Genomic DNA, 24,641 nt, shown 5'->3' with positions numbered 1-24,641 from the left:
TGATTGCGACTGTGCAAGATCCATAGAGAAATATGAAACTGTGTGGACACTGCGACCCCTCGGTCCCAGCTCGCTGCTGCTTCTCTTGAGTTGGGGCCTGGTTTTGGGCAAACCTTTGTGGTCTTGGAGCATTGTTTGCATGACATTATTGCACATGCAGAGCAGCAGCAAGGGGCTTACATTGTGGGCACGGTAGTGCAGAATAGCTCGTCCATTCATAGCAAGGCTCGTGGCGTGATTTGTGCCGCAGACACATGGAGTCTGGGCATCACAAAAGCATGGCTCTGGCCATAGCCTCCTATATTTTCCATGCCTAATCAGTGGATGCTGACCGTTGCACTTTTTGTCAAGGCTGCGAGCGGCACTTCTCGGCGATCGGTAAAAGTATGCGTGCGGCGATGAATGGGGTGCTCGCCACGAATAGACGCTTGCATCGGAAAATACCTAAAACTTCGTTCATCGCCTGGTTCATAACGGCGCGAATAGTTTTTCCGCTGGCCGTGATGAGGCGTTCGCATCACCGACAGCGCTCTCACGGCAGAGATATTGAAGTGCGCACAAACCAGCACCACGCACCCAGTGGCACATAGTGAACCCCCTCTCCCGACATCCTCACACTTTGCCCGCAAGGACTGCTGGTAGCCTTGACTTTGCTTGAATGGCCACTTTTGAGCTGATGCCCAGACATCAAATACAAGCTCAAGTACAAGCTAATAGTATCGCTTGTGGGTGGAACATGACAGAGGGCATAATTTAATTTTTTTTAAATGTTGATTTTATCTAAGTAACGTGTTTTTTTTAAAAAGTTTATAGATTTTTTGGACTGTCCGGTTATTCGGACCGTTTTTCGGGTTGCGCCAAGTCCAAAAAATCAGTGGGCGACTGTGAATTTCCAGAAATGATTCCATTTTTAAATTTGCCACCCTTTGCCATTGCCTGAAGTGTACCTGTAGTGCCGGTGGATGGGCATCCGTGGCGGTAACTATCGCCATCACCGTCAGCATGGCTGCACAGCCCTTTTGCACCGCCGCGCAGCTTCAGTTGCTCACTCTTGCTCTATGTAACCCATGGCCGAGTCGGCCGGCGACTTGTAATCATGTTATAATTAAACTCGTGTCACTGACGCATACATGACAGTTTGGCGACGAGGTACCACGCGAAGCCGTGGGACCAAGCCAACCAAGCGGTGGCGAACATGAGTTGAGGCGACTGGGGACTACACCGAACAAGCATGGCATCGGAAGCAGGCACCAACGTTGTCGTGGGCTGGTTAGGCCGCATTGAAGAGTTTTCCCCGGACTGCACCGGGACCTGGCTGATGTATCTGGAGTGGCTCCAGTACCATTTTACGGCGAACGGCATGGTCAAAGAAGAGCAACAGCAGACAGTGCTGTGCAGCATTTGCAGGCCTGCTACGTACGCTGTTATCTGCTCACTCTGTGCGCCGAAGATGCCGGCAGAGACGCCCTGCGCGGACATCATGTCCAAGTTTACCAACCACTTCACACCGAAGCCTTCCTTGATTGTTCAACGTTTTGTGTTTCATAAGCGAGGACTGTGGCCAGGGGTGGGAGACCGTCGCAGACTTTGTTGCCGACCTGCTGCGACTGTCCGAGTACAGCAACTTTGGTGACACGCTGCAAGATATGCTCCGAGACTGTCTTGGTTGCGGTGTCCATGAGGAAGGGCTGCAGTGGCGTCTGCTGGCTGAGCCTGCGTTGGACTTTTAAGAAGGCGTTTGAAAAAGCAGTCTCTTCCGAGTACACCACCCGGCATGCCGAACACATCAGGGGAGCAGTGTCTGCGGCGGCCGACTTGCATCGAATCCACCAAGGGCCCAAGGGCATTGACAAACAAAGTGGAGCATGGTGCTTTCGTTGCAACAGCGACCACAACGCGGCAAGTTCTGGGTTCCGAAACGCAGAGGGCCATTTCTGTAAGCGGAAGGAGTACATCGTCCGAGCTTGTTGTTGGAAGGAAGCATCAAGGGTCAAGGCCAAATGCGCAGCAACCATCCTGGCGAGCCAAGTTGGGACGCGCCAGAGCCTATGGGATTACAAGTCGATTATCCGCTTTTACTGCAATTGTCAGCATCAACGGAAGCCTGGTATGGTTCTGTGTGCTCCGTTGACAAGATGAGAATCTCAAAGAAGGCACTTTGACCCTGCACTGTGAAGGTGCGTGCGCAGCAGTCTGTCCACATTGTGGGCAAGGTGGAAGTTATCTTCGAGTGCAGTGGTTGAGAAGTGAAGCTTCCTCTTGTTGTTACGAATGGGGAGAGGCTGGTTTCAGCCTTTAGGCATTTACTTGGAAGGGCTGCTTCAGCTTGAAGAATCTCCGAGGCGCAAGGCTTTGGAAGGAAGTTGCCGACGAATGATTGAGTGCCAGCATGAGCCGGCGATAGAGGGGACTGCTCTCCTCGCAGACTATTCAGATATATTTAAGCCTGAGTTACCATTTGCGCTTCTGCCGAAGGTGGACGAAGCTGGTGGAGCAAGGAATTCATGTGCCACTCTGAAGAAGGAGATTACAAGGGAACCCGGTTGTCAAGTGGGAGACTTGCCTACACCCGAGCAGCTGCGGTCATGACTAGCCGGTTGTGCAGTATTTTATTTGGATCAGGCGTATCAACAGCTGGCTGTGGAGGAAGACACTGATATGCTGGTGACTAAGGGACTTTTTCAAGATGACCCGATTGGAGTTGGGGTGGCAGTGGCCATGGCTATTTTCCAGCGCTACATGAAAGGATTTTTGAGTGGCAGCCTAGAGGGAATCCAACATTTTTTTTTGGACGATATTCTCATCGGTGGGAAGACAGTTGTGGGGCATCATGAAAAGCTCCAGAAGGTGCATCAAAGAGGATGGACTTGGCCTGAATATGGACAAGAGTGTGTTCAGAGTCAAGGAAGTGATGTACCTGGGGTACCGTATCAACGAGGATGGAGTAAGTCCTTCAGTAGGAAAGGTAGAAGCTATCAAGCAAGCTCCAGAACTGACCAACGAGAAGGAGCTGCAGTCGTATTTGGGGGCTTTGAACTTTTATGGCTGGTTTCTGAAAGGAGCTGCCCATGTGGCCATGTGCAGATAGACAGGGAAGCTGTGGCATTACTATTTGGCATCAAGAAATTTCACCAGTATGTTTTTGGTTGCAATTTCAACTCTTGACAGATCAGAAACCTCTGCTGGGACTGTGCCAAACTGGTGCCTACTGTGCTGTCACCTTGAATGCTGCGCTGTAGTCTGCTACTCTCGGCGTACAACTACGAACTGTAGTACATGCCAGGCTCCAAGATGTCACATGCCGACGTTTTCGGTCGTCTACCGCTTCCCGTCGAGGGGGAGAGCGAGCCATCACTGGGAGATATCTTGCTGATAGAAGCAGCGCCACAAGTTCTGCTGGATTCAGCCAAGGTAGCAGCTTTGACACGGACTGACCCCATTCTCTCAGGGGTCCAACATTTGATTTTGCAAGGCTGGCCGGCCAAGAAGGTGCCAGAGCATTTCCGCCCTTTTGTGTCAAGAAGAATGATCTGTCATTCTACCGAGACCGTGTGCTTTGGGGCTCTCCTGTGGTAGTTCCGAGGCCTGCACAGGGTCAAGCGCTTGACATTCTGCATAGCACACACCCTGGGGTGGTGCGTATGAAGGGTCTGGCTCGCAGCATGGTCTGATGGCCTGCCATCGACAGTCACTTTGAGCAAAAGGTGCCAAGAAGCTCGCTCTGCTTCGAGTGAAGCACCAGTGCATTCATGGGAGTGGACAAGCAGTCCTTGGACTCGCTTCCATACACACTCTCCTGGCCCCTTTCATCATCATCATCAGCCTTACTAAGCCCACTGCAGGGCCTCTCCCATTAACCCTGTCCTCTGCCAGCTGCATCCACCCTGTGCCTGCAAACTTCTTAATCTCATCCACCCCCTGCTACACTTACATTCTCTTGGAATCCACTCCGTTACCCTTAAGGACCAGCGGTTATCTTGCCTTCGCATTACATGCCCTGCCCAAGCCCATTTCTTCCTCTTGATTTCGACTAGGATGTCATTAGCCCACGTTTGTTCCCTCACCCACTCTGCCCGCTTCTGGTCTCTTAACGTTACACCTATCATTTTTCTTTCCATGGCTCGCTGTGCTGTCCTTAGCTTAGGCTGAAGTTTTTTCATTAGCCTCCGTGTTTCTGCCCAGTAGGTGAGTACTTTTCTCTTGAAAGATATTGGTAAACTGCCGTTCATGATCTGAGAGAACCTGCCATTTGCGCTCCACCCCATTCTTATCCTTCTAGTTATTTCCATGTCATGATCCGGATCAGCGGTCACTACCTGCCCTAAGTATTCCTTTACCACTTCCAGGCTCTCGTTGCCAATTTTGAACTGCTGTTCCCTTGCTAGACTGTTGAACATTACCTTGGTTTTCTGTATGTTAATTTCTAGACCCACCGTTCTGCTCTGACTGTCTAACTCATTGATCGTGATTTGCAGTTCACCTCCTGAGTGACTCAGCAAGGCAGTGTCATAAGCAAATCGCAGATTATTTAGGTATTCTCTCTTATCCCCAATTGTTCCCAATTGAGGCCTCGGAATACCCCCTGTAAACAGGCGGTGAACAGCATTGGCGAGATCGTGTCTCCTTGCCTGACGCCCTTCCTTATTGGAATTTTATTGCTCACTTTATGGAGGACTACGGTAGCTGTGCAGTTGCTATATATATCTTCCAGTATTTTGACATAAGGCTCATCTACACCCTGATTCCGCAATGCCTGTATGACTGCTAAGGTTTCCACTGTGTCAAATGCTTTCTCATAATCAATGAAGGCTACATATAGGGGTTGGTTATATTCTTCGCATTTCTCTATCACCTGATTGATAGCGTGAATGTGATCTATTGTGGAATATCCTTTAGGAATATCCCATAGTCGCCTACCGCATGGTCGCCAGCCCGCCTCTTGCCCACCTTTGCATTGAAGTCGCCCATCAGTACAGTGTAGTGTGATTTTAATTTATTCATTGCCGATTCCACGTCTTCATAGAAGCTTTCAGCGGTCTGGTCATCATGGCTTGATGTAGGCACGTAGGCCTGCAGCACTTTCAACATGTACCTCCTATTGAGCCTAATTACAATAGCTGCTACCCTCTCGTTAATACTATAGAGCTCCTCTACGTTGCCAGCTATATCTTGATTAATGAGGAATCCCACATCTAGTTCTCATCTGCCCGCTAATCCAAGATAGCAGAGTATGTGCCTACCCAATAGTACTGTATATGCCTCATCTGTCCTCACCTCACTAAGCCCTATGACATCCCGTTTAATTCCCGCTAGTTCCTCGAACAGCACTGCTAGGCTAGCCTCACTAGATAAAGTTCTAGCGTTAAACATTGCCAGGTTCAGATTCTAATGGCGGCCTGTTCGGAGCCAGAAACTCTTAGCACCCTCCGCTGCGTCACAGGTCTGACCGCCGCCGTGGTCAGTTGCTCCGCAGCTGCTGGGGACTGAGGTCCGAGGGTTAATTGGTTAGTTCATAGAAGGTTGTGGCCAAGTACTACACCAGGGTGGCCAAATCCTGTTGAGGGAGTGCGTTGTCAGTTCTGGGCACTGAGATCAGGCCGCACCCCAGGCCTGCTTGTGCAATTCCATCGACACGCAGTTCTTTTTTTTCAAACCCGGTGGTGAATTCCGCGGCACCAGGATTCGAGCCCCGGTCCTCTTGCACGCGAGGCGGACGCTCTACCTCTACGCCATCGCTGCGTTTTGTTGGTCCTCGATTCTCATTCCAAATGGTTGGAAGTATCTCTCATGGAATCAATCTCCACCACTGCAGTGCTCAAGGAGCTACGGGCAATGTTTGCTCATTTTGGCATTCCAGAAGTCCTGGTGTCTGACGACGGCACTGTATTCACGTTTCCAGAATTTGTAGATTTTGCTACCAAGAGTCAGATCTGGCTCACCACCGTGGCACCGCATCACCTGTCCTCGAATGGACAAATAGAAAGAATAGCTCAAGAAACCAAGCAAGTTATCGGAGGGGGATTGAGTCACTAAGCTCTATCGTTTCCTGCTGGGTCAGCACATTTTGCCTAGCACGGCCACTGGGAAGAGCCCTGCAGAACTTTTGATAGGGCAGTGCCTGCAGTGGTTCATTTGCACCCAGATTGTGCACTGGCTGAAGCATCTTTCAAGCTTTACCTCATGGATGGATCACGAGTGTGGCAGTTTTGTCCTGGAGATGCGGTGTATGCAAGGAACTGTCAAGGCAGTATGATGCTCGGAGTAGTTTTATCGGTCACTGGACCTCTTTCGTACGAAGTTCGTATGCTGGATGGACGTAGGTGGCGCTGGCCTGTGTATCAGCTGTGTACCTCAGCGGGGCTGCCAGTGACAGCCAGGAGGACACCACCCTGCAGCCAGCCCGACGTTGCTGGAAGGGCCTGTATGACGTAAAGCTGTAGCATCCTCGCCAGCAACCACCCCAGCGTAGCCGGAAGTCTCTCTGCTGTCTGAAGCTGAACCCTGCCTCTGAGCAAGCATTCCGACTTGTATACGCCATCTTTTACCGAATGCGCAACAGCAGTGATCGCAGAATTTTGGGTCTATGTCATTCAAGGGGGGAGGAGTGTAGTGTCAGTGGCTGGAACTACAGCCATTGCCACCAGCGTGGCTGCACCGCCCTTTGGCACCGCCACCCAGCAGTCAGTTGCTCACTCTTGCTCTATGAGACCCATGGCTGAGTCGGCCGGTTACTTGTAGCCATGTTATAATTAAACCCACGCCACTGACGCATACACATGACAGGGCCCTGGGCTTGAGCTAGTAACGAAGAGTGAACTCAGGGTGTGGTGTCGCTTTAGCCAGTGGCAGAGGGGGGAAAATTCAGAAATGGAATCGATTCTGGGAATTGTTACATTATATTCACCCAGCATTTCCTTGTCCAGCCAGTTATAGACACATAACGGTAGCACAGCCCAAGTATAGGATAATGTTGGGCACTGCATGTTATACTCTATAGTCTGCACCTGTAAACAGTCTGCAAGGTGCAAAATTTCAACTTTTAAACATGTGTAACTCATGGACTGTGTACCAGAAATTGTGTTGCTCACTGGCAAGTAGGTGAATGAGGAGGTTCTCGGCTTCAACATACTGTGACACTGACACCGTTGGCCACTGACTACTGTTGTAAATGGGAGATGCATAGGAAAAAACTCACAAGGTCTCTGCCCTCTCTCGGGGCAGAGAACTGGCACTAATAGCTGCATTTTGTGTTGCATTAGTTGGCAGTTGACACATGTTATTATTCTCCCTGCTTGCCTGGCAGTTATTTTGTGTTAGGCTTGCTGCACTCTGTGCTTCGGTTTGGTGTCTGAACGAGAGCAGTTGCGAAGAAAGGAGAGATGCTGTGGTGTCTCCTGCAGGTGCTGCCATTGCAGGCGGAAGGCAGTCCTCCTGCTGGCGAGGAAGCTGTGCTTGTGATGCCGGAGGGCCAGTGCCCCGCCCCTGCCAAGAAAGCAGTGATTCGAGCTCGCCAGGGTGGGGCCTTCAAGCCGCCCGCACTGGCCCGACAGGGCTCATCATCCACTGAGACAGGTAAGTTGGGGGGTGCTCATTGAGCAGTGGAGCGTTTCCGTTTTGGAGTCTGCAGGTTGACCAACTTAAAGGGTGATGGTGTTTGGCACCGCTTGAGCAAAAAAGGAAGACAGAACAAGGTGCAGTACCTTGCTAGGCAGGTGCTGAAAATGGCCATTGGCACTTGTGTTCACTTGATTACTGTCACTTCCTTTGGGCGCTGTGAGCATTGCATGACGTGAAGCTAGGTATAGCTGCTGTTTTCTCTAGATGCTGCTTGGAGCAAAGGTGGCCACTGCTACTGTTTGACTGCTATTAGAGGGGCTCAGCTGCCGAGTTGTTGAGTGTATGCAGATGCCTGTGTTCCTTTGCTAACAAACTTGATTGCACCATAATCAAGTACATCACAGGTGAAGAAAGTAGCCAGGTTTCAGAGTCCAGCCCTCTGTTGGTAGGTTTTGCAAGCCACAACTCGCCTGGCTTATCGCGAGCCAAAGTAAAACATTTCCAGGATGGGCTTGAGTACTGTGTTCCTGGCAGGCAAGCTATTGAGCGCTGTGTGCTACAACATATTCACAGAGCAACAGCAATGCCATCCTTAGCTTGACACGGTAAAAGTAACAAGGTTGCTGGCGTCGCGGCTGTTTACGCAAAGTGCTGCTCCTGCATCCATCTCGGGGCCTTGCTGCCAGTGGATTGCTGCGGTAGAGCCGGCATCCAGGCATAGTCCAGGAATAATGTATTGGTGGCTGAACCAGGAGAGCTCACCTCTCCTCTGTAATAATAAAGTTACGGTCCAAGTTTGTGAACAGCGGTACACTTTTAGCATCCAGGTTTTTTTCCATGCAAAGTTTGTCATTGAGACATTCTTATACAAATAGCAAAAGTTGTGCCTTCCAGCTGCAGTGGGTGCTGCAGGTTCTGTTATGTTCGGTGCTGGGAGTAGGACTTCTGGGGCAAACGACTGGTGCTCACTTGCCTTGGACCCCAAGGACAGTAGTGACCGCCCTGTCACGTGCTTGGGCTTGGCATTTTATGTTATCCCTAATGGGCGGCTGCCAAGGGTAGAAAAGCATTTGGTCTATTCTTCCGACACATAGCATTGGAAGAATGGAAAAATGCAAGTCGCTACAAAGAGATGCACTGTTTCATTTGATGTTTCTTCATTGAGTGTAGATGTAATCATGGTTGCTTGTTTCACTGATGAGGCAAGTCTTTGACCAAGCTTATCGGTGGCGTTGCATTTGTAGGAGAGGGAGTTCATATGGCCCTTGATTGCATTCAGGACATGAGGGGTTTGTGATTTGGCCGGAGGTAGTGCTACTGTATATGCACCCGCTGAGAGCAGAGTTGTGCGACTGTTTTTTCTGCACTGCTCGTATAGTAAAAGCTCGTTAATTCGAACTTCACAGGACCGGGAAAAAAGTTTGAATTATCCGTTGTTCGAATTATCGAATGGCCTCGAAAAAACTGACAAGAACCATTTGCATTACGATATATGTACCGTATTGACTCGCGTAATGAACCCACCCACCCCCGATTTTTGCCTAAGAATTTGAAAAAAAAAAAAGTCAGTCGTTAATGCTTCCCTCCGTTTTGCATTTCTTGGCAGTGCGCGAAGATGCTGTGCAGCAGTGTGTTTACCTTTTGACGTTGGCAAGGGGAGAAGCGAAGAGTGCCAGCGCTTGTGCAAGCCTCGTTTTCAGTACGTGGGTGACCCGCATGTAGTGAACTTGTGCTGCGGATTTTGAGCGGTGCGGCACCACAAGCGGCGGAAAATGCGCAGCTGCCGCCAGACCGCTGCCGTCAGGATTTAGAAACAGTGTGATTCCATATGCTTAGTACGCCCTACCAATTAAAAAGCCTGAAATGCAGAATAAGGTCATATACGATTATACGCGAGCAAATGTCGACCAAATCTTGAGCAAGCTTTCGTCATTTTCCGAAGAATTCTTAAACACATTTCTTTGTCGTGAAAGCGCGAAAAATTGGAGAACAGTCCATGACAAGCTAATTGAACTGAAAGATAAATATAATCAAAAAATTACCATTACCCCATCGACGCAAGCCGCCGCGGTGGCTGAGTGGTTATGGCGCTCGGCTGCCGGCCCGAAAGACGTGAGTTCGATCCTGGCCGCGGCGGTCGAATTTCGATGGAGGCGAAATTCTGGAGGCCCGTGTGCTGTGCGACGTCAGTGCACGTTAAAGATCCCCAGGTGGTCGAAATTTCGGGAGCCCTTCACTATGGCGTCTCTCATAACCTGAGTCGCTTTGGGACGTCAAACCCCCATAAACCAAACCAAACCAACCCATCGACGCACAATACATGGTTCACTTCACAAGTAAAGCAATGCGTCAATAGAGCAAAACAGACTGCCTCGAATGGTGATTGAGAGCGTTGCAGGAATCATGCAGCAGCATGCAAGAAAGAGATTGAAGCAGCTAAAGACAATTTTTTTAATTACGATAGGTCGGCTTTATTAAAAAATAATACCAAGAAATTTTGGAAAGTAATAAATTCCATGTCCTCAGCTAGAAATTTATCAATTATAAAGGATGACGAGCACCTTTCGCCATCACAAGCAGCAACAGAATTTAATTTATATTTTAGTTGCGTATTCACTGAAGAGATGCCAATCCCCCCTGATCTTGACCTCACTTCTATTAGTGCCACCATGAATAATCTTACCATCACTCGTGAAGGGATAGAGAACGCTATCGACAGAGTACAAATCAACTCGTCGCCTGGTCCAGACTGTATATGCCCTAAACTGCTAAAATTAACAAAACCTATTGTACCTCACATTTTTACTGCCTTGTTCCAGCAATCTCTTGACACCGGGTGCGTACCTGAGTCGTGGAAACTTGCTCGTGTTACTCCCATATTTATATCAGGTGACCAATCCATGCTAACAAATTACAGACCTATCTCGTTAACCAGTATACCCTGCAAACTGTTGGAGCATATCATATCATCGGCCATAATGAAATACTTAACCGAGCACAACTTCTTTTCCCCTAATCAGTATGGTTTCCTGCATGGTCATTCGTGTGAGATACAGTTGTTTGAATTAATAACTGACCTTCATCATGCCATGCATGATAAATTAAGGATTGACGCTATATTTATTGACTTCACGAAAGCGTTCAATAAGGTGCCCCATTAACGTTTATTACTGAAGCTAAATTCTCTCAACATTAACAGGTATATTATCACCTGGATTACTAACTTTCTTACCAAACGTTACCAATATATCTGTGTAAATGGGTGTTGTTCTTTCCAAACCGTGGTAAAATATGGCGTGCCGCAAGGCTCGGTGCTTGGACCAATTTTATTCCTGATCTACATTAATGATATAAGTGAATTTATTACCTCTAGTACTAGATTATTTGCTGATGACTGTGTTATATGTAGACAGATTACCAACCCCGATGACACCAACTCTTTGCAGACAGACCTGGACAGAATCACCACTTGGTGTGAACAGTGGCAAATGCAAATTAACGTCTCTAAAACAAAGACTATAACATTCACCACCAATAATCAGCTTCAAAATCACTGTTATTCCATGAATAGTATTCCCATTGAGAATGTCTCCGCTGTCAAATACCTAGGTGTTCATTTTTCATCTGATCTAACATGGAATAACCATATCGATGCAATTGTCAGTAAATCATCTAAAGTACTTGGTTTCATCAGCAGTCACTTGCACCAAGCTGATCCTGCCACCAAACATTTAGCTTACACTACCCTTGTCCGCTCAAAAATAGAATACGCATCATTAATTTGGAACCCGCATCAATTGTACTTAATTCACAAACTGGAGTCAATACAAAATAAAGCAGCGGGATTTATAACTAAAAACTATTCACGTCAGTCCAGCATAACTGCAATCAAAGCGTCGCTAAAGCTATCATCACTCGAAAAGAGAAGAATAGTGGCATCATTATCACTAGGGGTGTGTGAATATCGAAATTTTCAAGTACGAATCAGATACGGATATGAAGAAAAAATGGCTTCGAATATCGAATCGAATATCTGGTCAGCACAAAAAATAAATTCAGAAAAGATAAACAAGCAAAAATTGTTGCTCATATTTTTTTCAAAGTAGTGTATGGCTTTTGCAACTGAAATAAACAAAACTAGACTGCCTGATGTAAACTATAGGAAGCGCAAAATACTGGACGACGGATAGAGTAAGACAGAGTACTCTGTCCGTCGTCCGGTATTCTGCGCTTCCTATAGTTTACAACATGCATCACCAACTAGCCCGGCAGCTTGCTCTCCTAGACTGCCTGAGCACCGTATAAAAGAAAACATGATGTGTGCAAAAATGTATACTACTTAGTTGAACTGCATAACAGTATCCAACCTGTAATGTGGTCAGGCAAAATGCAATCCATAACATGACAAGACTGGAAACAAACATAACATGACGGCTAGTAAAACCTGATTAATTCAGAGTTCAAAGAACCGACAGAAGTGCCCAGGATATTTGAAGGTCAATTTATAAAATGCCCCGCGGCCCCGAAAAAAACAACAACCAAAAATGCGGTAGTCTTATGAGGCTGCTCTACCGTGCAAACACCTGTAATCCCGTGACGAGCACCGAGTTTCGGCGTGCTGGAAGACATCGCGAACGTAAGCGAGATGGGAACGCACATTGACATCGGAATGGCGAGACTGCTTCTAAAAAAGGGGAAAAAAAATGACAAACGACGTGTCAGTCAGCGTCTGAAAGCAGCACGGTGCTGAGATTGGACTACTGGCGAATGCGCAGGCCGACAGTTGTCGTTGCCACGGGCGAATGGCCAAGCTCAGAAACCAAAACTACGTGCCTAGGTTATTTTTTTGACCTAGTGACAGGGGCCCTCCGAACATTATCACGCCTGCCGTTAGGCTCATTTAAGAGGGGCATGGGTTACAGTGCACCATGCAATACGCGGGATTTTTACAGGATCGCTTGTCCTGTTGTGACACCTCGACTCGCCCCTTCGGGAGCCTCATACGAAATTCCGCAAGTAGGCTTTCCCGCACAGCGTAGTTGACCAAAACAAGATGGCAGTCGTCACGCTCAGAGAGTTAAGGTGACAGAATGATTGCCATGGGTGTGGGCATTAATTTAGATAACGTATTACGGAAGGATAAAAAAATAAATGCGCTTTTGCGTTGCAATTGTCAGAAGTGGGTCGTCCCCCGTGTTGTTCGCAGCACGTGTGGTATGTGGGAAAGCCCACTTGAGGAATTGCGCATAAGGTCAAGCGTAGCGGCATCGGAATTCGATCAGTCCACGCGATAAACGATGGAGAAGAAAGAGAACGGGGCCTTTATATTGTTTTCCTGGAACTTTAAACTCTATATTCAGATAATTTGCCCAGATATTGCGTTTTTGCAACAATCAGATTTACGAAAGTGTATGGTATATGGGGAGCGCAAAAACGGCACAAGGGACAAAGAAAGACATTTTCGCTCTCAGCGCAACACGAATGGGACACAAGACGAAGGACTAGCACAAACAGGCGCTGACTATCAACTGGTTTTTTATTGAAGAACGAAAAGCGTATAAATACAAATGCTGAACTACTAATCAACCAACAAAAGTTATCTGGAAGGCACGTGGGAGGTTAGATAGCTCAATTCCCTCTCGGATAACATTATGGAAGGGCTGCTGATACATTTTGCGTCGTTGTGGTAAATATAACAAGCTTCCATAACTTCGCGTGTTAATTTATTGTTATGTCGGAACAGGATGCGCGTGTTCTTGTAATCGGGAACACATTGGCATTTTTTGCACTGGAAAGGCTTGGCAAGGGGGTCCCCTTTAGCTCTCCTTTCTGCATGATCCTTTTCATGCCTGCATTGGCATTGCCTGCTGTGGGAGCCTGTGTGAGACAGGGGGTCATTTTTTCTGGTGTTTTCATGCTCCATCAAGCGTTTGTTAACGCACCTGCCAGTCTGGCCATTGTACATGGCACCGCAAGAGAAGGGGACCTGGTATGCCACCCCTACCTCGCAAGGTATTGATGGCGACACATGACGCACTTGACAAGCATCCCTCTTGCTTTTGCCGTAGTGCCTCTGATTCACCTGTTTGCACATTGCGCTAAGTTTTCTAGGGGCAGAAAAGACGACATCAACGTCGTATCTACCCGCAACTTTTTTCAGTCCATGTGACAAGCAGTGTGCATACGGGACAACAGCCGGCTTTTTCTTTTTGGCTTCTTTCGGCTGAGCCCCATTCTTGAGCTGCCTAAGAAGTTTCTCCGCTGCCCTGGAAATGAGTTGATCTGGGTACCCGTTCACACGTAACCTGCCTGTTTGCGCCAAAATGCTCTCTTGCGTCCTTTCATGGCAAGATTTCCGGAGAGCTGATTGCAGGCAAGATGCGGCAATGCCCTCCTTTATGAGCTTAGAATGGCCAGACCGGAAGTTTAGCAATGGTTTGGCAGTCCTCGGGCGATACCACCAACACAAAGTGTTTTTCTTCCCTACACATCTGCCTATTCAAAACTCGTTAAAAGAGGCATTATTAATTAATGCTCTAGAACAACGCTCTAGAAAAGTCATGCCCCCATCTGATAAGTGAGAGCTTTCACGAACAGATTGCAAGGTTCCATGAAGCAGGCTACCCAGCTGATATTTGTGTTTCTGTCGCTGAACGAATACTGAAGAAGAAGCGCCAGGAAAGTTTACTACCGTCCGGGCCCTCGGAAAGAAAGAAGGAGAAAATTGCTGTTATTCCTTAAATCTATTGCCTGTCCCATAACCTCAAGAAAATTGGAACAAAAGCTAATGTTCTTGTCGTTTTTTTGCCCCTGACAAACTGAGAGCGCTATCCAAAAAAACTTTGCCCGCCGATAAACGTCCCCAAAAGATGCAGTGCACCATTAAGCACAGACAGAAATTCATGAAATGCACTGAAGGCATTGTTTACGACATCCCTCTCTCTTGTGGCAAGCGGTATGTTGGTCAGTCTGGTCGGTGCTTAAATGAGAGACTTCGCGAACACAATAATAATTTGAGAACATTTACTGGCAGCAATCTGGCTTTACACTGTAAGGAATGTGGTTGTGTGCCATATCTGGACAAGTGCTCGATCGTCGCCAGACATTGGGATCAGTTGACTCGCGAGATTATAGAAGCAGCTCGCATCGCTGCCTTGCAAGACAAATGTGTCAGCAAGCCGTCTATCTCCCTGTCGAAAAGAGAGCTGGCCTTCTTAAAGATTAACTGAGTCGTGCATGTCCGTTGTTCCTCGTTCACCTGGTTTTCTTTATCTTTCCGAGCGCATGCGCCTGGTTCCCCTCACGGTCCACGTTCGTTTTGGTCGCCTAGGTTTCCTTCAGTCGCAAGTTAGCGCCTGTGTTGTCCGTCTTTCTTTGTCCCTTGTGCCGTTTTTGCGCTCCCCATATACCATGGATCATCGTTACCGACTCGCCCAAGTTTCCACCCTTGTGAATTACGAAAGTCGGCGCGGTTACGATCGTTGCCGAGTATTCGGGAATTTTCGAATATTCGGAAATTCACGAATATCATTTCTCGAATACGAATATGAACCGAATGTGAAACATATTCGATTCGTATTTGAAATTTCGAATATTCGCTCACCCCTAATTATCACACTTTCACAGATTGTATCACAGTCACTCTTCATTCGCTTCATACTATATTAGACCCGTCCACCGTATCTTTCTGTGCTCTCAAAATCGAACCCATGTTCGCACGTACCCACCTCTTTAGTCATTCACCATTGTTTCTTGCCGTTCATCATTGGAACAAGTTACCGGGTGATGTTGTCTTCACCTTAAATCATGATGCCTTTGTGCAAAAACTAAAGTGTTTTTTACAAATTCTTATTAGGAAGGCTCGATTTCTGCATATGCTCAACTTTGAATTTTCTGTACTTTTTTTCGATTTTGCCTGTTGTTTTGGATTTGTGTTGGTTGTAGAATTATGTGTGGAGTATTGTTTATTTTTAACTGTCCCCCCCCCCCAATGTAATGCCTGAAAAGGGCCTTTAGGGTATGTGAATAATAATAATAATAATAATAATAATAATAATAATAATAATAATAATAATAATAATAATAATAATAAAATGCTGAAAAGAACAGCTGTGCATTTACAATTAAGGGGACATGCGGGTGAAAAAACGAGATTTTTTTATTTTCATTTTTCTGTTTTTATTGTTTTAAAATTTTTAGGCATTCAGCTACCTTGTCTCGAAAAATGAAAGCAATATTCGCACCAGAAATTAGTAAATAGTGTGTCTGAATGAGTGATGGTCTGCGGAGAAACCGAAAATATCCCCGAAAGTTGCCCATATTTGCGCGCCTGCCATGCAAAGCACCTTCGCCGCACGCCATGGCGATCACTTGGCGGAGATAGGCCGAGCGTTATTCTCGCTCATGAAACGGCTGCCAGTTTCGTATTTTCGGTATAAAATAGTAAAAAAAGCTAATTTTGTCGTCGCTTTCAAGCCTCTGTTTGATCACATGGTGCGATTCCGACGCTGCCATTGGCTCCGGGCGGCCGGTTTGTGCAGCGAAGCCTATGCACAGGTTCTTCTATTTCTTTCCCTGTTGTGAGCTTCGCGAGACTTCCACGATCACTTCTGCGTTTTTTTCGGTGTAATCATGATCAGTCCGAAAAAGCGCAATGTTCGCGTGCAAAAGTTCCGTACCAAATATAAATTCAAAGGGAGGAGGTGCAAGTCGACGCCAAAAACAATTTGCGAGAAGAGCGTCCCGAAGCCTCCCATGCCTAACGACGGCAGTGGCTCCGACGAGATCGACTCCGCCGTGCACTTTGTTAGTGCATCTGAGAAGAAGATTGGTCTCTTCAAAAACGAAGAAAAAAGATGCGACAGCTCGTCCAGTGCGGTCATTTGTGACATTGATGAACTAACGGTGCTCATGAAAGGCGCGGAGTGCCCCGTTTGTCGAGAGTGCCAACTGTGCGTCCGTCCGGCAGTCGCCCCGAAAGCGCAAGGGACTTTCCTTGTACCTAGAACTTTGCTGCGGAAACAGTCAGTGCCTCGAATCAGTTCTATCGTCGTCATACACCTCGAGGCATGCAGCGGCAAGCGGAAACGTCAGCACGGACGCGGCGGCAAGCGGAGACACAAGCGCGCAGCGAAGTTACATGAGCGGGAGCTCGCGCGACAGCTTTGCTGTAAATGTGAAGGCTGTTGTAGCCGCTCGCGCAATCGGTGCTGGCTACGATCAACTCGTGCGGTTGTGCACTATTATCAGCCTTCCAAAACCGATGCACCAGAAGTCCTTCCATGCAATAGCAAAGAAGGTGCATTCCGCCGCTGTGAATGCTGCCACAAAAAATCTTGACAAGGCCCGAGAAATCGAGGCTCAAATTGGCGGTGCAGATGCCGCTGTTATGTACGACGGCACTTGGCAGAAGAGGGGCCATAAAAGTTGCAATGGTGTGGGTACTGTTGGGTCCCTTGACAGTGGCCTGTGCCTCGATTTTGAAGTACTGTTGAATTTTTGCACAAAGCAGTGAAGAGATTTGGCAAGCGTTCCATCACCCCATGTGCGAGAAAAATGTGGAATGCTCATCACATGGAATGGAGAAGGAGGCAGCACTTCGTATTTGGCAGAGACGCCACTGCGTTTCACAAAGTTTTTGAGTGATGGAGATAGTAAGGCATATACAGCTGTCTCCGAGGCTCAAGTGTATGGTGCTACAACCATAGAGAAAGAGGACTGCACCAATCACTTTGCGAAGCGCCTAGGAACAGCCCTTCAGCAGCTGAAGACTCCACTTCCACGCGGAGAAAAGCTAAAGGACCCAACAATACAAAAGCTGCAGACCTACTATCAGATAGCAAAAACTCACAACAGGGGTGATCTTCGTGCAGTGTACTGCGGTATTTAGGCTTCGTATTTGCATTCTTGCTCTAGTGCTGGGGCTAGTAGCCACAAGTTTTGTCCGGAGGGCGCATCATCATGGGGCAAACACAAGCGAGCGGAAGCTCTTGGGCAGCCTCCACCCGCCCACACACCCTTCTTGACGAAAGCTCAAGGGAAGGCGCTGCTCCCTATATTCAAGCGGCTTACAGAGGACAAGCTGCTGGCTTGTTGCATTTGAGGGAAAACTCAAAATGCAGCAGAGAGTCTGAACAGCAAAATTTGGTTGCTGTGCCCGAAGACAAGGTTTGCATCTCGGACTGCTGTCGAGACAGCCAAAGCCCTTGCGGTCTTGTGGTTCAATAGGGCACACACTAGCTTAGAACAGGTATTGGAGGAGCTTGGAGTTGTTCCACCTAAGAAATTTCTTGTGCTCAGTGAGTGTAAAGACAACGTGCGCATCCAAAAGATGTCTCAACGGCAGACTGCTGAAGCACGAGCTCATCGCCGCAGCATGGCGAAGAAGGCTCTGGTTGAGGACTCTACTCGCAAGGCCCATGAGGGAGTGACCTATGGTGCTGGGGAGTTCTAGTAATGGGATATGATTTCTGTATAGCCCATGCCTCTCCCTGCCAAATTTCATGCAGTTTCAGCATCTTTTGGTTGAATACAGAGTTCTCAAATTTTGAAATGCGTTTTTCTCCTTTTGCAGCTTTGAGCAAATTTTCAAGTGTGCGCACAGGGTTTTTTGTACTTCCACTTTTCATATCGCAATGAAACTTGGCACGTATATTCTTTAGAATATGTAGCTTGCAGGTGTCTATTCAGAATTTCATTATCTTTGATGCAAGTTTACAAAGAGTTGATACAACAGTAATGAGCCCCAGTAAAATAGCGGTACAAATGATCATAATTTTTTTTTCTCAGGCTACAAAATTCCGTGACCAAATTTTGGTTAGTTATCTGCATTCTACAGTTAGCAAGCTGCAAAATGAGCTATTGCTCTCCGCTCTCAGTGAAATATTCCTATGCAAAAGCATGTGTGCAAAAAGGCCTTTGTTTTATGATTGTTAGCAACACTGAGCTAAAAGTATGCATGGTACAAAAAGGCTAATTATTTTTCTGAAAAGAGCAGAACAAATTTGCATAAGCACACAAAGTATCGTTCAATTATTAAAAAAATTTTTTTTTCGTGTAGCATCTCTTTTTAATCTATTATTTATTCAGTGACGACAAAGAGGACGAATTATTCTTTGTGGCCACTTTCTGAACCAAAATAGTTAACCTGTTTGAACCTCCCGCGCTTCCTGACATCAACAGAAATGTAGTGGCTAAGCCTAGCAGCTTTGAAAATCCAGAAGCATTCTGAAAATCTGGCGCGTTTCATCGCTAAAATTTTGTGCTACGGGCATCTTCAGACAAAGCGAAAGCTTCGTGTGACTTTTTGTTTGCTGTGAACACGAGGCACAGTGTAGCGGCTACGACGAGTTTGTGGTGAACATAGAGTTTATTAATATGAAAAGTAAGAAATTCTATGGTGCTGAAGCGAGAGGCTGCTTCGGCAGATGTGGCCATGTTGTAGAACTGGGCGGAAGTCTGACGCGGTCGTGCCTTGATTGGTCCGCGCTGATAGCCCATGTTGGCCACTTCCGGCCAGCAGCTGAGCGCGGGCGATTCTAAAAGCCGGCGTCATGATCGCGGCTGACCGCGTGCTTCCATTGGCGACTGATGGGTGGAAGAATGGACTACACTCGCAAAGAAAAAAAGGAGTTTTTCGTACGTAATTTGTAGCGCCCGTCCGAAGTCATAGCCTTTCATGGGCATTGGCTGGGACCACGTCGACAGTACATATCTATATTTCCGAATTAACAGGGCTTGAATTAACGAGTATTTAGCTGCAAGTTTCGGAGGCTGCACGATAAAGAGGATAGTTAGCCGCCACCGCAGCTGCCAACCCCTACCCTACGGCGTCGCCGGCCGCTGCGTTGGTGATGGCGCCATTTAGGCTTTACACACTCTTCCACGGTTTTATCCGGTTCCATCTTTTGTCCTCGTTTAGGACATGCGCAGCCTCTAACTATGCGGAGGTGCTTTTTTTTTTTGGCCACATGCTGTGTGCCAAGCTGCCCAGACGTGGCAGCGTGTAGTTTGAATTATCCGTAGCAGAACCGACTCACTTTCGAATTAACGGGCTTTTTTATACACAGATCTAGTGGAGCTTGGCCGGACCAAATATTGTAGTTTAAATTATCCAAAAATTCGAATTATCGTGGTTTGAAATAACGAGCTTTCACTGTAGCCCTATTCGCAGAGCACCAGTCAAATGATCACAGCCAAATGCTTTAACTCCTGGTGGTGCAGCCTGGTTTGCAGATGCAGTGCTGCTTCTTCGCATGCGCAGATCACCCTGAGGCGCCACATGCCATCTGGCGCCATCTGCTCGTGCACTCAATACTGGCACTGTCACTGGTGGCAAGCTATATGTGGTAGGGGTGGTGGTACACGTTATGCTAAAAGCTGAGTGTTTGAAATATTCTGCTAAAACTCTCTATTTAGCACAGCTTGTACTGTGTCACCATTACCGGAGCTCCGTTGGTGGCGTAACTGTGCATGTGCGAGATTTACCGGAGGCAACGACTGAACCGAGATGCATTGTAACAGCTGATGCTTTTGGCTGGAATAGAAATTCGTAGCCTACTATGAACAGAACTTATCTGAATGCTTACTTAAATGCAAGGTGGTCCCATTCATCCCATGACGCAGCAAAACACAGGCCAAATCACTGAAGATTTCAGACGAGTTTTCAGCATTGTGTTTTCCTTTGACAGAATTCTGGATTTTGCATCAGTGGTTGTGAATTTAAACATACAAGGAAAACATGTTGTTTGTAATCCATCGTAACTTGTGGGCTAAGAAGACGCAAGCGAAATACCGAACACCAACAGGCGATGTGGTAGTAAAGCCATTTTTGCACTGCTTCCCGCACATCATCGTTTGTGGAACACCAACAACCAAGAAAAACAAGTAATAGTTGTTGGGGGGCTAGTTGATGCATGTTTCCAGAAGAGGGTTGTAGCGCCGAAAAAGACAACACATAGCAAGCGAGACGGGACAGGTGCTACTTCCAACTGTTTATTCACCGCGAATGCGAATGAACATAAGGACAACAATCAAGATGGGTAGCAAGAAACACACATGCGCGCGAGGGTTTTACAGAAAAAGTGGATAAAATATAGGTGAGGCACGCACGTATCTCACCCCCGTGTATCTAAAAAAGCAGTTTCATTTTTATAAATGGAGATTGATGGGGCACTAACACAATCGCTACAGTTTCTTTTAATATAGAAGGCCTCCAACAGTTCACGAGCTGTCTGGCCCTTACTTCTGTTCCGAGCAAAACAGATGGAAGTCAGAGGGAGTGGGATCTTACCTGTAGGGAGGCTGTCCCCTACTCTCAAAACCTTTACTTGTTGATGGTTTCTGTGGTGTGGTGAGCCGTGTGTGGGCATGCATTGTCATGCAACAGCAACGCTTCCTTCAACAATAGACCACAGCATTTGATGGGAATTGGTGGGTTTAGCTTGTTGATGATAGCCCCCCTTTCCATGTAGTCATCCAGTATAGGCCCTTCTGTATCCCAAAGAAATGGTTAGCATTACCTTTCCCGCCGATGGCTGTCTTGAATTTTTTCTTTTTCATGAATTCCAGGTATTTCCCTTCTACACGCTGGGTGTCCCAAAGAAACAGTATTATCTTTCCCGCCCATGGCTGTCGGGAATCCCAGGTGTTTCCACTGTACACTCTGGGTGTCCCAAAGAAACACTTCACATTACCTTTCCCACTGATGGCGGCTGTCTTGAATTTTTTCTTTGTCGGGAATCCCAGGTGTCTCCACTGTACAGTCGGGTGTCCCAAATAAACTTCGCATTACCTTTCCCACTGATGGCGGCTGTCTTGAATTTTTTCTTTGTCGGGAATCCCAGGTGTCTCCACTGTACAGTCGGGTGTCCCAAATAAACCTCGCATTACCTTTCCCACTGATGGCGGCTATCTTGAATTTTTTCTTTGTTGGGAATCCCAGATGTTTCCACTGTACAGTCGGGTGTCCCAAATAAACTTCGCTTTACCTTTCCCACTGATGGCGGCTGTCTTGAATTTTTTCTTTGTTGGGAATCCCAGATGTTTCCACTGTACAGTCGGGTGTCCCAAATAAACCTCCAATTACCTTTCCCACTGATGGCGGCTATCTTGAATTTTTTCTTTGTTGGGAATCCCAGATGTTTCCACTGTACAGTCGGGTGTCCCAAATAAACTTCGCATTACCTTTCCCACTGATGGCGGCTGTCTTGAATTTTTTCTTTGTTGGGAATCCCAGATGTTTCCACTGTACAGTCGGGTTTCCCAAATAAACTTCGCATTACCTTTCCCACTGATGGCGGCTATCTTGAATTTTTTATTTGTTGGGAATCCCAGATGTTTCCACTGTACAGTCGGGTGTCCCAAATAAACTTCGCATTACCTTTCCCACTGATGGCGGCTGTCTTGAATTTTTTCTTTGCTGGGAATCCCAGATGTTTCCACTGTACAGTCGGGTGTCCCAAATAAACTTCGCATTACCTTTCCCACTGATGGCGGCTGTCTTGGATTTTTTCTTTGTTGGGAATCCCAGATGTTTCCACTGTACAGTCGGGTGTCCCAAATAAACCTCGCATTACCTTTCCCACTGATGGCGGCTGTCTTGAATTTTTTCTTTGTTGGGAATCCCAGATGTTTCCACTGTACAGTCGGGTGTCCCAAATAAACTTCGCATTACCTTTCCCACTGATGGCGGCTATCTTGAATTTTTTCTTTGTTGGGAATCCCAGATGTTTCCACTGTACAGTCGGGTGTCCCAAATAAACTTCGCATTACCTTTCCCACTGATGGCGGCTGTCTTGAATTTTTTCTTTGTTGGGAATCCCAGATGTTTCCACTCTACAGTCGGGTGTCCCAAATAAACCTCGCATTACCTTTCCCACTGATGGCGGCTATCTTGAATTTTTTCTTTGTTGGGAATCCCAGATGTTTCCACTGTACAGTCGGGTGTCCCAAATAAACTTCGCATTACCTTTCCCACTGATGGCGGCTGTCTTGAATTTTTTCTTTGTTGGGAATCCCAGATGTTTCCACTGTACAGTCGGGTGTCCCAAATAAACTTCGCATTACCTTTCCCACTGATGGCTGCTGTCTTGAATTTTTTCTTTGTTGGGAATCCCAGATGTTTCCACTGTACAGTCGGGTGTCCCAAATAAACTTCGCATTACCTTTCCCACTGATGGCGGCTGTCTTGAATTTTTTCTTTGTTGGGAATCCCAGATGTTTCCACTGTACAGTTGGGTGTCCCAAATAAATTTCGCATTACCTTTCCCACTGATGGCGGCTGTCTTGAATTTTTTCTTTGTAGGGAATCCCAGATGTTTCCACTGTACAGTCGGGTGTCCCAAATAAACTTCGCATTACCTTTCCCACTGATGGCGGCTGTCTTGAATTTTTTCTTTGTTGGGAATCCCAGATGTTTCCACTGTACAGTCGGGTGTCCCAAATAAACATTGCATTACCTTTCCCACTGATGGCGGCTGTCTTGAATTTTTTCTTTGTAGGGAATCCCAGATGTTTCCACTGTACAGTCGGGTGTCCCAAATAAACTTCGCATTACCTTTCCCACTGATGGCGGCTGTCTTGAATTTTTTCTTTGTTGCGAATCCCAGATGTTTCCACTGTACAGTCGGGTGTCCCAAATAAATTTCGCATTACCTTTCCCACTGATGGCGGCTGTCTTGAATTTTTTCTTTGTTGGGAATCCCAGATGTTTCCACTGTACAGTCGGGTGTCCCAAAAAAACATTGCATTACCTTTCCCACTGATGGCGGCTGTGTTGAATTTTTTCTTTGTCGGGAATGCCAGGTGTTGCCACTCTACACTCTGTGTGTCCCAAAGAAAGGGTTAGCATTACCTTTCCTACTGGTGGCTGCTGTCTTGAATTTTTTCTTTGTCGGGAATTCCAGGTGTTTCCACTCTACACTATGTGTGTCGCAAAGAAACGGTTAGCATTACCTTTCCCACAGATGGCGGCTGTCTTGAATTTTTTTCTTTGTCGGGAATGCCAAATGTTTCCACTCTACACTATGTGTGTTTCAAAGAAACCGTTACCATTACCTTTCCCACTGATGGCGGCTGTCTTGAATTTTTTTCTTTGTCGGGAATTCCAGGTGTTTCCACTCTACACTCTGTGTGTCCCAAAGAAACGGTTAGCATTACCTTTCCCACTGATGGCGGCTGTCTTGAATATTGTCTTTGTCGGGAATTCCAGGTGTTTCCACTCTACACTATGTGTGTCCCAAAGAAACGGTTAGCATTACCTTTCCCACTGATGGCGGCTGTCTTGAATTTTTTTCTTTGTCGGGAATTCCAGGTGTTTCCACTCTACCCTATGTGTGTCCCAAAGAAACGGTTAGCATTACCTTTCCCACTGATGGTGGCTGTCTTGAATTTTTTTCTTTGTCGGGAATTCCAGGTATTTCCACTCTACACTATGTGTGTCCCAAAGAAACTGTTAGCATTACCTTTCCCACTGGTGGCGGCTGTCTTGAATTTTTTCTTTATCGGGAATTCCAGGTGTTTCCACTCTACACTCTGTGTGTCCCAAAGAAACGGTTAGCATTACCTTTCCCACTGATGGCGGCTGTCTTGAATTTTTTCTTTGTCTGGAATGCCAGGTGTTCCCACTCTACACTCTGTGTGTCCCAAAGAAACGGTTAGCATTACCTTTCCCACTGATGGCGGTGGTCTTGAATTTTGTCTTTGTCGGGAATGCCAGGTGTTTTCACTCTACACTCTGTGTGTCCCAAAGAAACGGTTAGCATTACCTTTTCCACTGATGGTGGCTGTCCTGAATTTTGTCTTTGTCGGGAATGCCAGGTGTTTTCACTCTACACTCTGTCTCCCAAAGAAACGGTTAGCATTACCTTTCCCACTGATGGCGGCTGTCTTGAATTTTGTCTTTGTCGGGAATGCCAGGTGTTTTCACTCTACACTCTGTGTGTCCCAAAGAAACGGTTAGCATTACCTTTTCCACTGATGGCGGCTGTCTTGAATTTTGTCTTTGTCGGGAATGCCAGGTGTTTTCACTCTACACTTTGTGTGTCCCAAAGAAACGGTTAGCATTACCTTTCCCACTGATGTCG

The 24,641-nt window shown here is 46.9% G+C and overlaps 1 protein-coding gene across 50 annotated transcripts in view; it reads left to right on the top strand.

The window, feature by feature from the left end:
• Positions 1–24,641, top strand: part of LOC144111913 (uncharacterized) — a 420,777-nt gene that overhangs the window by 68,016 nt on the left and 328,120 nt on the right. For 44 of the 50 annotated variants that reach the window (XM_077645003.1, XM_077644993.1, XM_077644977.1 and 41 more), the window contains one exon: positions 7,401–7,572. In XM_077645003.1, the coding sequence (XP_077501129.1) occupies positions 7,401–7,572 (172 nt within the window). The remainder of the gene's footprint in view (positions 1–7,400; positions 7,573–24,641) is intronic. The other 6 variants (XM_077645002.1, XM_077644982.1, XM_077644966.1 and 3 more) reach the window with 1 other exon arrangement.

This window comes from Amblyomma americanum, unplaced genomic scaffold, assembly GCF_052857255.1.
Source record: "Amblyomma americanum isolate KBUSLIRL-KWMA unplaced genomic scaffold, ASM5285725v1 scaffold_13, whole genome shotgun sequence".
Taxonomy (NCBI): Eukaryota; Metazoa; Arthropoda; class Arachnida; order Ixodida; family Ixodidae; genus Amblyomma; species Amblyomma americanum.
Note: the sequence above shows the minus strand (reverse complement) of the source record. Positions and strands in the feature narration are given on the sequence as shown.